At 37.5% G+C, this 13625-nt stretch overlaps 1 protein-coding gene across 6 annotated transcripts in view; it reads left to right on the top strand.

Moving 5' to 3' along the window:
* PLEKHA7 (pleckstrin homology domain containing A7) overlaps positions 1-13625 on the top strand; it is a 117528-nt gene that overhangs the window by 79203 nt on the left and 24700 nt on the right. For all 6 annotated transcript variants that reach the window (XM_030451289.1, XM_030451288.1, XM_030451287.1 and 3 more), the window contains 5 exons: positions 3298-3476; positions 5416-5898; positions 8556-9075; positions 10926-11012; positions 13315-13368. In XM_030451289.1, the coding sequence (XP_030307149.1) occupies positions 3298-3476; positions 5416-5898; positions 8556-9075; positions 10926-11012; positions 13315-13368 (1323 nt within the window). The remainder of the gene's footprint in view (positions 1-3297; positions 3477-5415; positions 5899-8555; positions 9076-10925; positions 11013-13314; positions 13369-13625) is intronic.

The following is a 13625-nucleotide window of genomic DNA, read 5'->3' as shown; positions in this document are numbered from 1 at the left end:
TCTCTCAGAATTTTGCATTATTGAAGGTGAATGTAATAGCTCCAGGCGTTGGTTACTTCTAATATAGTTTTTTAAGTGTTTTCTTTGGAAACATGAATCTCCTCATGGTTTTAACTTGTTTAACTTTTTGTCCTTGTCTTGTCTTGCTGATATTATGCCCTTGGGGTTTACTGTCCATTTCTCCTTCTGTGCATTATGGGAGAGAGACTGCTTTTCTTCTCAATCTATCCACATTCAGGCATCTGAATGCATGAATAGGTACCAATATTGTTTTTTCTGTTGTGTGTTTGGTGTACGTGTGCACACGTGTTGTGTTTTAGGCTTTCTAGTGTGCTGTAGTCATCTTAATAGCTTTTGCTTTAAAAAAAAAATTGCAAAAAACCCCCAAAAAACCAAAATTAACAGCTGCTAGCTTCTGTGTCTGCTAGCAGTGGCAGCTACAGGGCAATGGCACAAAGTGGCTTTCTTGCATATAAAACATACTACTAATAAATAACTGAAATATGTTTGAAATTTTTTTTGACCAGTTTTATATATTGTGAACTTTAGAATGTCACGTCAGTTGGTAATAACACAGCATCTCCAGTGTGCCTTCTGAAGCTATGGATGTTTATGCCTCTGATACCTTAAGTCTCTCAAGGGAGAATGGTCCAACATCACATTTTTATTCTGTTTTTACCCACAGCCTCTTAGCCAATGCTGTGTTCATCATGCATTGCTGAAAGAGAGCCTGGGGTGTGTTGATCAGGATGTGTGGGTCAGTTAGGGCAGACAGCTGTTAAATCCATTTGTAGATGTGGTATGCACTCTCTGCAGTTCTTCTCCCAAGGTTCTGTTTTTTTTCAGCAAGTATATGGCCATGAGTGGTAGGGGCCTGGTCTGTTATCTGCAGTGGCACACACATAGCCTGCTTTTCTGCAGGAGCTGCTTCAATTCCAAATTCTGTCATCTGCTATGGGCTCAACATGGTCTGTGAAGGAATCCTGTAGTCATAAAGTCTAGAATTAAAATCACTGATTTCCTTTACATCTGGAGCTGCCAGTTTTTGGTCTGTACTTATACTGGATGCTAACAATAAAGTGGACACTAGGATTCAATGAATCATAGAATCATCAAGGTTGGAAAGGACCTTCCAGGTCAAGTCAGTCCTACACCACTGTAACCACTAAATCATCTCATGAAGAGCCATGTCTACCTGCTTTTTAAACACCCCAAGGGATGGTGACTCTGCTAGCCCCTGAGCAGCCTGTTCCAATGGTTCACCACTGTTTTGGTGAAGAAATTCTTCCTGATATCCAATCTTAACTTCCCCTAGCACAACTTGAACCTTTTTCCTCTTTTCCTTTAGCTACTCACTGGGGAGAAAAGGCCAATACCCCCCTCACTACCAACTCCTTTCAGGTAGCTGTAGAGAGTGACACCACCTCCCCTCAGCCTCCTCTTCTCCAGGTTGAACAGCCCCAGCTCCCTCAGCCTCTCCTCACAAGACCTGTTCTCCAGACCCCACTAGCCAGCCCAGTTGCCCTTCTCTGCTCCCTCTCACTCTCCCCAGCACCTCCATGTCCTTCCTATGCTGCAGAGCCCAGAACTGCACAAACAAAGCAAAAACTCAAAGGATTCAGACAGTTAAATGTGAAAAAAAATCCTTTGTTTCCTAAATGCCCAGTTGATCAGAGCTACTGCTTCGTGTCAGTCCTGTTTTCCCATGGTAAGGGAGGTTGCTAATGGTGGGGACAGAGAAACCTTCTGGTGTTCTCATATTGGCCAGCACTATTGGGAAGCAGAAACACTTTCTAGCAGGGGGGAATCTTAGACTTCCCTATGTCACCCTTTCTTTCTTCCCTACGGGTGTGATGTCAGGGCAGCAACTTAGCCCTGCAGAGTCTGTTAGCACAGTTTTCAAAACAAGCTGAGGCCTCCATGCTTGAGACACAGATGGAAAGGCCATGTTTCACATGGTCATAAGAACAGGCTGAAAGGGAGGAAATTTTCCACAAAACTTAAAGCACTACAATAGCAAGGAAAGATTTTGCTCTTTGGAGTTGTTGATATGAGTCTCTAAGATCATGGTAGTTTAGGAAATCCAGGGCAAACAACTGAAATTAAAAAATTTAAGTTGCTTTGGATTAAGCAGCCCAGGTTTTGTCAGAAGTATTACTGTGTTTGTGAAGCAATTTGTGATTGAAGAGTGGGTGGTTTTAATTCATAATAAGGAGAGGGGAAGGTATCATTAAATAAAAAGACCAGTCATTTAGGGAAGTTTTCTTAAATATGTTTAACCTTTAAGAAAAGATGTATACAGCTTTAAAAGTTGAGGGTTTTTTTTTCCTTTTAAAATCTCCATGTCTCAGCTCTGTTATATGCCATTAGTTTTTTTGTGTGATAGCAGATTTACTTTCATAAAAGCAGTTTAAATTACTAATTTATTTTTAAAAATATTATTACAAGAGCATAGAAGCCGGTATAATGTCTTTAGTTTTTTGGAAAGTAAGGAAATTAATCCTACCCTGCTAATGTAAAACAAATCTATAACGTAGCTTTGAGGAAATATAGTCAAGTGTTTCAGGACTGGTGAATTAGTAATATCTGTTTTGTTGCTTATACAAATGTAGATTAGATTTGATTAAATTCAACTAGCCTAGAGTTAGAGCTCTAGTTTGCAGTGGAATTTCATGGAGTACTCTGGTGTGCAGAGGTGCTTGTCAGTATTTTCTGTGCTGTGATAATTTCATCAGTATTACTAACTTTATCAGTAAGCATTGTGATTTTGCAGCTAATGCAGAGGTTCAAGTGCACGCTTTAACCAAAAGATCTTACCATGCCTTATAATCGGTTCTTAAGTAAGCAATGTAATTGCTTGAATTGTAAGATGTTTTTGTCTGTTTTGTCTGAATAAATTGCTTTATTAAATAAGCTGGAAAAATTGGCTTGCTTACGCATGTCTCAGTGAGAATTTATTTAATTTCTTTTGTATGGTATTTATGGCAAATAAAATTTATCTGTTATGAGAAAATTAAAAGCTGAAAATTCCTACCATGAAAAAAAGAAGCACTGAACTTTTAGCTTAATAGTGGGAGAAAGAGGTAGAGGAATTTCATTAAGAATCACAGAGTTTGCAAACTCTTTGAGTTTGCTGCACTGCAGCCCATTGTGGCATTGTAATAATTTTTCCCAAAATACAAGAAAAAGTCAAAGATACTCGAAAGTTATTTAAAGATATCTGGGAAAGCTACAGTAACTATTTTTTTGTGAAAAAATGAAAGGGCTTTCTGACTTGTATTCCTTTTTTTCTTGCAGGCTGTTCATACAGGTATGCGGGCATATATTTATAATAAGAATTCTGTTATTGGCTCTCAGGCAGAGCATTCAGGGATGAGGACATACTACTTCAGTGCAGATACACAAGAGGATATGAATGGCTGGATCAGGGCTATGAATCAAGCTGCTCTTATGCAAACACGCTCTTCACTGAGGAGGCAAGTTCAATACACAAACTGTTCTAAGGATCTTTAAAATAAGTGTTGTATAGATTTATAAATCAGATTGGTGGTGATTTCTGAGAGTCAGCTTTGTAAATGTATGCATGAAACTCATTCCAGTTTTAAATAAATCTTACTAAATTCATGTTTTGGTGCAAATCAGTTCAGTAGCATAAATTAAGGAAGCGTGGTGTGTTTACGTTTGTTGACGTGGATTAATTTCTGTATGTGTTTATTTTTTTAGGGAATTTTAGTTAAAAAGTTAAAGTTTGTACACATGAAACAGTCAGTTGGCAGCCTTGAGAGCTAAGGAAAAAGCAGACAGAAGTGTTACCAGTTGTTTGTAATGATTGTTTAGAAGTAAATTAAAAAGCTGTTAAGAGGGAAGAGAATGTGAAAGATGGGTAAATCCTAGTGCCTAGAGTTGTGGATGTAGTTTATGCAGGTGTTAAGTGCTAATTTTTTTACTTACTTTGGTGGCCCTTTTTCCTTGTAAGAGCTTTTTATGTTTTTCTTGATACAGAAAAAAAAAACCATTCTTACCAACAGGATATCCTTTGTCCCATTAGTCCTAGAGGCAAACGAATTCAGCTTTGCATTCATGGCCTTCCTGTTTTTCCCTTTTTGTAAAATTGGCATAATCTTCTTGATATTTTGACTTGGGGAATGGGATTCTTTCCCTGAAACTCCTTGTGAGACAAAACTTTGTAATGTGAGACAATCCTGCTTTTAACCCTTGGGGCTGTGAGGATTAAAATGTCACGGTGCAGTTTCTCACTATTGCTTGCTTTTGCCCAATCAAATATAAGCAAAGGATCAACATCTCTTTCAGGGCTATGCATCATGTATTTCCTTTGTGTTAAGATTTTCTGCATTTCATTTAAATTTCAATTAACTTGTTACCTGGTGTTTTTTTCTATATAAAGTTAGAAATAATTGAAAGAAAAATTGGGGAAATCTGCCACATTAGAAGTATTGATCCACTGTCCTTCCTCATAGTAGACCATGCCTTTTGAGACACAAAGTAGACTGAAGTGAAAACAATTATTTCATGGCACTTACTCTGAATTAATCTTCCATAAATCTTTAAAGAAGCAGAACTTAGTTTCAGAGAAGGTGAGGTGCTACTGTGAGATGAATGACACTCCATTGAATTGTAATAGGAAAAATGTTGCTGAGAAGCTTATCACTGTGTGGAGGCAGAGAAAATTCCAAGTGAAGTACATTATGTGTCAAAAGCATCATAAAGCCTTTAGGGTCTCTAGACATTTTATATTATAATGTAAGTTTCTATATAAAGATTCCTAGCAGGGAGTTTTTTAAATATATGGGCAATAAGGTAAGTAAGTAAAGTAGTGTGCATTGCAGCATATACTAGGAGCAGAGATTATATTATTTTATATTTTATTTTACTTTATTTTTTGCAGAAGTAGCCCCCAGCTCAGAAATTCCCTGGACAATGATAGTACTGACTCAAACGTAGATACTGTTCTGTCCTCTTGGCCAGAAATTACTAGGCCCTGAGGCATCTACAAAGATATAAAAGACTTTTTTGACTTTGAAATGAGCAGTTGGCAGTTTGGTTTTCATTTTTTGGCTTCCAGTGTTTCCCAGGATAGGAAGACTTTTTTTTTTTTTTAGTTGTATGTATGTACTACAAGTTGAACAATTCTTTCACAGAGTATTAGTATTTTCAGTCATTTTTACAGATGCATATAAATGATTTGTACTTCCTTGATTTCCCTGTAGAGGTAAATTTGTCTAACTGGGATAAGAACTGAGTTGAACTGTGCATAGCTGTTCTAACATAATTCTGCCACATTTACTACAGACTGGAGGAGGTGCTTTTGTTGGTATCCTTCCTAAAATTCTAAAAAGACCACATAACTTTTCACAATTAAGCAGTGTTCATTACTGACATATATTTTCTTTTCAGAGAAATTGAAAAAGTGGATCAGCATGCTGTTCCCCAAGTCAATCATGTGGATGCCTGTAAAGATTACGTGAAGGCAGAGATTCCCGATACAAAAGAAAGCTTTCAAAAATCAGCTGAAATGCTTGGATATGATAAGCGTGAAGAGACAAGAAGAGAAAAAGAGGAGGAGCATTACATACACAGAAAAGAAACTCTGGAAACTAAGAAGGGAAAGGCTAAGCATGCGTTAACAGAAGCTGATTCACTGTTTCCAAACTTAACAAACGCGTCGCAGTCCCAAGCAGCTCAGCCTCAGCCAGCTGAGAAGAATGGAACACTTCCCAGTTCATTAAGTATGAGTGCTGGCCTAGTGGAGCAGAATGGTACTAGCTCATATAAAAGAGGGCTTGTTCCCAGAACGAATCCAGATAAACAGATTCAAAGGAAAAGTAACATGGCTCAAGTGGAGCACTGGGTAAAAGTCCAAAAAGGAGACACGAAAAGGTCAGTAATAGGAAGATCTTTTAAATAGACTGCCAGATGGTGTTTCCTTAAATTAAAGTATGTATTACTAATATACTTAGTGCACATCAGAATGATATTTTGTGGAGGCAGTACGTAACAAGACTTACTTTTCCAGTGCAGAATGGTATTTTTCAAGTATTTCTCTTATGAGAAAGCCAATATGGGATTGGCAAATCAAATCTCTGTAATGTTGTCACTATATTGCAAATAGAAAAACTAAGATTAGAATGCTATTTTTTCTTAACTGTTTTTTAAATCACTATGAATGCTTAAAACTTATTAAAATTTGATACAGCTGAAACACCAGAAAGGAAAGTGCAGTGCTTGATTACCTTTTATTCATAGAAAAAGTGCACAATATGTAGATAATCGTTTGTTGTCCACTTAAAAGTAAGGAATGCCATTTCTTTTTTCTTCCTTCTGTTCCTGTTCCAAACATCCATTCATTCCTCTCTATCAGATCACTGCACTCAGGGTATGTGCATCACATATTGAGGATGTTCCCATGGTCTCCAGGATTCTCTTTTCCCTTTCCAGTCTCTACAAATTACATAAATTGTACCAAGATGTGGAATGCATGCTGGAATGCTTTTGTAATTTAAAAAACTCATAATTGCTTTACTCTCAGAGTGTGCAGTCCCAATTAGTCCAGATTAAGTACCAGTTGAAAAAAAATATGTATATATTCATCTGTTTAGAATTTCACCTTATGTCAAGTGGCAGGAAGGACACTTGAACTCTGCTGCATGTGAGGGTTTTTCACATATGGGTAATCTACTGAATTAGTACCTTAAATCTGCTAAAATCTAATTATAATATAGAACAATAGGAGATATTAGCTTATGGTCTTAGGAAGGAGAAAGCATTCTTTGATTTTTTTTTAATATTTATGGAAGCCAACATTTGTCATTTTGGATCCAGTAAGAAATTTAAGGCTTGCTAATTCTGTTTGGAAAAAAAAGGCATGATTTTTTCCCCAGAAAACTCATGGGGCCTTTGTGTTCAGACTGTTTTTGCTCCTAAAAGTACCAGCCATGGACTACCAGTAATCCCTGCTGATCTGAATACATTAATCTTTCTTGTCCAATTAGAAAATAACCACATTTTGCAACATTATGTAGTTTGCCAATGCTTTCATGAGAGTTCCACTATCTTGATCAGTAGGAACTGTCAAACCCCCTTCCTGTTTTTTCCTCAGAGAAGTCACCAAAAGGACCTGTCCTAGCTTCATGCCTGTTTCAGATGTCCTTTCAAAGCATTGCCTGCTCCACACCTTCTGATTTCTCATTCCTATCTAGGGAAAACACATTTCTACCAAGTGCTTTGATTTTTGTGTGGAAAGAATTGGCAGTACAGTACAGAACACACAGAGTACACATGGTGTAATGAGCTAGACAAATAAGAGGTTACTTGACCACTAAAAGTTGATTGTTGAGTTTCCTCTGGTCATACTACCTGCCTGCTTTAGCCTTTAGTGTGAAATTTGAGTTAGTATCAAGGTTCTGTGTTGTGGAAGAGCAGAGCTTTTATGAATTTGTAATCCTCCATGCAGTGCAGGGGAGTTACTCTTTCTGACTTGAGGAATTATGTATCCTCTCAAGAGCATCTGTATTTCAACACAGCCCAGCAGTGCCAAATCCTGCAAGTAGAAATAGGTGGAAGCACCTACTGGTAGCAATTCCTTTCCTCCTGCTTCTGTTATTCCTGGATGCAGAACAAAGATGTTCTTTTCCATACTGCCCTTTCTTTCATGTGGAATTCCAGTGGTTCCCACACTGTCAGGTCTCCCTCTGCTGCAGAGTGGAACCTACCAAATGGAATGATGAACATGCTCTGAATTTCTTAATTTGTGTTTTTTTTGCTGTTCTTTATATTGTTGCTCTGTAGCAAGTCTACCAGAATAGTATTCTGTCTGGAGATCCTGATCAATGAGTGAGTGACTGCAAGTACAAAAGCCCCAGATATTTAACTGGGGAATCACAAATTAGGAAAGTTCTTATGCATGAAGCTACTGAAAGATTTTGACTTGTAAGTAGGAGAGTGAGCCAGCTACACTTTATCAAAGCTTTTGCCAGTTCTGTCTTAAGACAGAATACTAAAAGATTTGATTTCTGCAGTTTATCTGCATTATGGATGTAGTACTAAAGACAGGTTGTAATGCCTCTTTTATATTCTAGTTTGTCAATGAGTTCTGTTGCAAAAAGCCTGGTGTTGCTTAAAGCAGTAGAACCAGCAGAGTTGGGACCTTAGAACAATTTTTTACTTTTTTTCTCTTGACATAAATAAAAATGATCTTAAGTACTGTGATTAATGAGGTTTCTGCTTGCACTTTAATGTTGTTGGGTTTTTTAATAAGCATGCATTTGTTGTTCGTAAACTGCACCACCTAGTGGTGAGCAGGCTTTCAGCAAAAGATAATTTATGGATTGGCTCTGAACAAAACAATAATTACTTTCTTCATGTTCTTGACTTTCTTTTTAGTCCAAGTAACATGTTTAGGAAATGCTGTTGTCCATTAGGTTTCCTTCTGGCAGGTCATCCTATACAAATGGCATTTAAGAGATTATTTTTTTTTATTTAGTCCTGCTCATCCTTGTATCCTAAAATTTACCCATTTCCCCCCCCTTCCTTTGTAGCCTCGCTTCTGATCAGACTCTTACACGTCAGGGGCCCAATCCACCTTTTCCTGAAAATTATCACACTTTGCCAAAGAATACCAGGCAGCCTTCAGGGAGCTCACCACCACCACCAAACCGCAACTTGCCAAGTGACTACAAATACGCACAAGATCGTGTTAGCCACTTGAAGATGTCCCAGGAGGAAAGGAAAGCCAACAAGGATGGAACTGTTTGGCAGCTGTATGAGTGGCAGCAGAGACAGCAATTTAAACATGGCAGCCCCACTGCCCCACTTTATGTAGGTTCTTCAGACTTTATTGATCGTGGTAAGTCAAAGAGTTCATTAGATGTTCCACGATCAATATCTGTTCCACCTTCTCCATCTGATATCCCTCCTCCTGGACCTCCAAAAAGCTTTCCCCCAAGGAGACCACATACTCCTGCAGAAAGGCTTACAGTGAAACCATCTGATGAGAGACAGACTGTAGATGTTCCTTTTGCTGGATCACCCAGGAAGATGCAAAATCATGCTGTACAGGTTTGTATACTATTTATAACTATTTATAGGTTTATAACTATTCTAAATGTGATGTCAGACGTTCATGATCTAATATAGTAATTTTTAGTTGTATCCTTCCTTGTGTATGAAAGATCATGCAAGTTGTAAAAGTTAATATGTTGAACAATTTCCTCTTAAATTGAACAATTTTCTCTTAAATCTCTTATCTTTCTGATCCTTTCAGATTTGTTATTTTTTTGTCGGTTAGGAAAGGAAAATTGGTGGTACATCACATTGGTCTGGAGGATTTTTATTAAAAAAACTGACAGGCTTATATTTGTATGTATGAAATATACAAATTGATAGTTTAAGCCCTTTGTAGAGTAATTATCATTGGGCTAGACAAAATCAGATGGAGTTGGTGTGAAACTTGAACCTTCTACAGAATTTCAGTGTGATTATTTGTAGGCACTGCTGTACCCTTTTATTTGGTGGTGATACAGGTTTCCCTATTTGGTATTCCATGTGTCTCTCCTTGCCTAAGGAAATTTGGAAAAATCAGGATTGAATCAATGGAGAGTTCACTTGTCTTGGTACCTCTTACACTGGAATAAATGGAACTGAAGCCTTTGTATTCACCTAATTCTTTGACCTCAGCCGTGGGCTCTGATGGGGAAAGTCTTTGCAACAACAGAGACTTGTAATTACAGATATTCAGCATGGGACCATGACTTTATGTTACATGCCAGTTTGGACTTTTTCCTAATGCATATGCAGTGTAGCTGTCAGATGTCTTTCACCCTTTATAGATTTATAATGTTCTGTCAGAGAATGGAATAGTGTAGTGATGTGGAGCATGGGAAATTTTTTTTTTTTTTTGATTCCTGCTTATATTATACCAGACATTGGTTTCTCCATGTCTAAGCTGAAGGAGCATTACATCCCTTACAAAGGAATGTGCAGCAGCCTTTTCCCTTCCTGTGAAATGTAGCTGCATAAATGTTACTCATAAAATAAAACTGTTTTTATGTCAGATTGATTTTACCAGTATAAGGAAACATAATTTTCCTTACCTGTAAAACATTTCTGTGAAACTTCTGTAGAAGTTTCTAGAGAAAAATATTAATTTTTTTTATATGTAAGCACACAGGATTATTTTACATATAAAGGCATACATCTACAGAAATCTGTAATACTCCCCCCTCCCTGGAAGTCTTTATTAAGTTCCATGCAGTTATACTTGCATATGAAGAAAACTGCAGCATTCACTAAAATTCAGAAACAGGAATAAAACCAAATCAGGAGTCTGCCATGGAGAAACCATAAAGGTTTGGATGAAGAGAAAGATGAAAGAATGGGTGTGCAGTAGGTTTTTATACTGTAAGCAGAAAGAGGTAAATCAAATACATTTTAATAAAACCTGGTATTAATGGAACCCATTGCCACAAGGTGTCACTCATGTCAGTAACTTAGTGTTCCCTGGCTGGAAGGGGGCATTTACGGTTGGTACTGTGCATTGTACAAGTCTGCCGTTGCAGATCATAAACTCGACCAGACTTGATGTGGGAGACATCAGGTGAGAGGGAACTTAAAGGAGTAGTTTTTTATTTGCTGGAAGTCACTTAATCTGTTTTGCTGAAGCATCATGTGCTGTCAGAATCCACTGATCTTCCCAGCATCACGAGTGCTAAATTTGCATTCGTTCATTCATAAGTTTTACTGAATCATTGAAGGATCTGGTTGGCCTATGAATGTTATCCTTAGTAAGTGTGCTGTGAATTCACACAGCAAATTTGTGGCAGAGCTGTCTATCTTCTAAATTTTTCCCCAAGTACAGCATACTTTGCACTTGAGACAATCCTTCTAATTCTGGCTGTGGCTTCTTCCAGAGCTCAACTCACATGGATCGACGCTCCATGCCTGCTATGGGCTACATGACACATACTGTGAGTGCACCCAGCTTGCATGGCAAGTCGGTGAGTTGAGAGAGCTGTTACTTCTTGTTTTGTGTCATCGTTTCATAGTTAAGTTTTAAAATCCTGCTGGCACCGTAGTTGTGTTTTATTAGCTGAGACATAAATAACTTGAATGAAAACTTAAATCTTAACCAGCTCCCAGTAAAGCCTGTAGGATTTTTACTGCTATCTGCAGTGTGAAAAGGGATGAGCTGCATGTTACTGGAGGATTCAACTTTTATTATGTTTATTTGACCAAATGCAGAGTTAATGAAATAATTGCTTAATCATGTCAAGTAACTGCTTTCTGGGCACTGAGGTGAAAAATGTAATTACAGTTACTCTCCCTGAAGACTGCTAATTTCCTCTTTACAATGTGTCTAAATACCTGCAGCCTGAAGAGCTAACATTGCTTCTCATTCGATTAAGGAGACATCAGGCTAAGTTGGCTAGTATACGAAATTACACAATTGCACAATTACTGCAGCACTTGCCAACTAATTCCACCTATCAGGTCAGCTGCTGCTTGGCTCATCTGTGCCGTATGACATCTTGTGACTCTGCAAATGCTTCATTAGTGGCATGCTTGAGTCTGTGCTTTCTTGCTGATTTGGTTTTCTCCAATTTCAAGGTTGTTTCTGTTTTTTCTTTGCTATTGTATTTGCTTTCAAAGATGAGTGTTTTAAGTTATAGGGCACCAGTTACATCTATTTCTAAGTGTTACGTGTACCTCCTTTTTTTTTACTATTTCTGAAGATGCTGTATCTTCAGAAATGTGGGTTAAAATACTAGATAAGTTGATTCTAAAGCAAAACCATTTCTTTGTGCTGCTTCAATGATGGGATTGGCTCCCTGTGTCACATGCTGCGTGTCACCTGCAAATTGAAATGCATCAGCCAGTTTGTATATTCATATGAGCTTGTACCTGTGTCAGTTCTGCAGGTGAATTTTGGTTCATAAAAGCTCATGGGCATCTTGGATCATCAACAGTGCTGTAGGTTGCACTGAGGTACAAAACTTGATCGTGTGAGATCCAACAGGAATGTATTTATAGAGCTCTTCGATGCATTCAAAGCTTCAAACATGGAGCTGTCTGGGAATAAAATCTGATGACTCTTCTAGGAATTGGTGAAGGCTTTATGTTGGCCCAAAACTAAAGGAACAGTTTGAGTTTGGAAAAGTTTATTTCCCAATTTACCTCACCTACAGAACAATTGCACTGAGATGGGTAACAGTTAGAGGGGTTTTTCCAAAAAGGGGCAGACTTTCCAGTCAAGTCCTCATCCTGACTTATAAGCTGATGAGATAAAAATTGTAACTGAATACTTCTAAAGAAATGCAAGAGTAATGTATTGATTTTATGGCATAAAGGATTTTTCTTTTCTTTTTGAACTACACATTCTCATTGGCTCAAAACTTGAGAAAAGGTATAGTGCTGTTTTTCTTTAATTCTGAAGTTTAATTTACCCAGGAAATAAAATCTGTCAAAATAGCAGAAAAAAATCTGAATTTTGGGGCATTTTGCCTGATTACAAAGCACATTTGCAACAGTTAAACTTTATTTTGATGTGAATTACAAATGGCTTTTTAAAAAAAAAGGATCAGTAACTTTGTATGACTTCTGTGCATGCTTTTCCTGAAGCATCTGTAATGAAGAAGTTGCTAGATGAATGTAGTGATAAAATCAAGCGTATAGCAAGTACAGGTGAGCCAATGAAAAATAAGGATCAAGTTGATTGCTATTACTTAAAAGACATCATGGATTCTCTGATTATAGAAGGTCTTTTTCAGCATTTTATTCCAAAATATCTTCTGTACATTTCCTGCATAAAGGAATTCATGTCTTAAAATGTGTATGACAGGTGATCAAAGGTATTCTAGTGATTTGTTACAAAATGGCTTCTAGTTACATCTGACATTCAGTTAGGTGCAAATCTTCTCTTTTTCTCCCAAAGGGACATATTATGCTGGAGGGCAACACCATAACATTTTCAGTGAAGGGATAGTCAGGAGAAATTGCTCTTGAAAAAGTAACTTTTGAAAACCTATTGTTTCGTGTAGTTATGTGTCTCATTAGAGGTGGAAAACTTGAATCTATATGTTTGAAGGGTGGGCATGAGGTAGTAATACTTTTGGGAATTATTTTGCCCATTAGCTGTGAATAGCAACCTGCTGGTGGAGCAAATGTGCTTTTTTATGTACTTCCTACTATGTTATTTTTTCTCTTTTATCCGTTTCCTTATGTATAACCAGCCCAGGTGTTTTGAAATTGTTTCAAACATTCAAATACATTGCATTTTTTCCCCTATGTGCTTACCTGAAGGCGGATGACACTTATATCCAGTTGAAAAAGGATTTGGAGTATTTGGATCTAAAGGTAAGGTTCTTATAGAACTCTACTTCTATTATGTTTTTTAAACCCAGTGGTCTTCTTTGTCTCTGCAGGTTTTCAGATCAGCTGTTCAGAAATAGAAACTGTTGTTGCCAGCTCTGTTGTGCTCAATATTGAGTGTCTTTAGAGCAGAGACTATACAATTAAAATGCAACTCTGAAAATAGAGTTGCATCAGTTTGTAGGAAGAATTTGTGTTACTGGTACTCCAGATGAATGGTATCATGTTGGTTTAATGAAATT

The sequence above is a fragment of the Calypte anna genome, chromosome 5 (genome assembly GCF_003957555.1).
Source record: "Calypte anna isolate BGI_N300 chromosome 5, bCalAnn1_v1.p, whole genome shotgun sequence".
Classification (NCBI taxonomy): Eukaryota; Metazoa; Chordata; class Aves; order Apodiformes; family Trochilidae; genus Calypte; species Calypte anna.
Note: the sequence above shows the minus strand (reverse complement) of the source record. Positions and strands in the feature narration are given on the sequence as shown.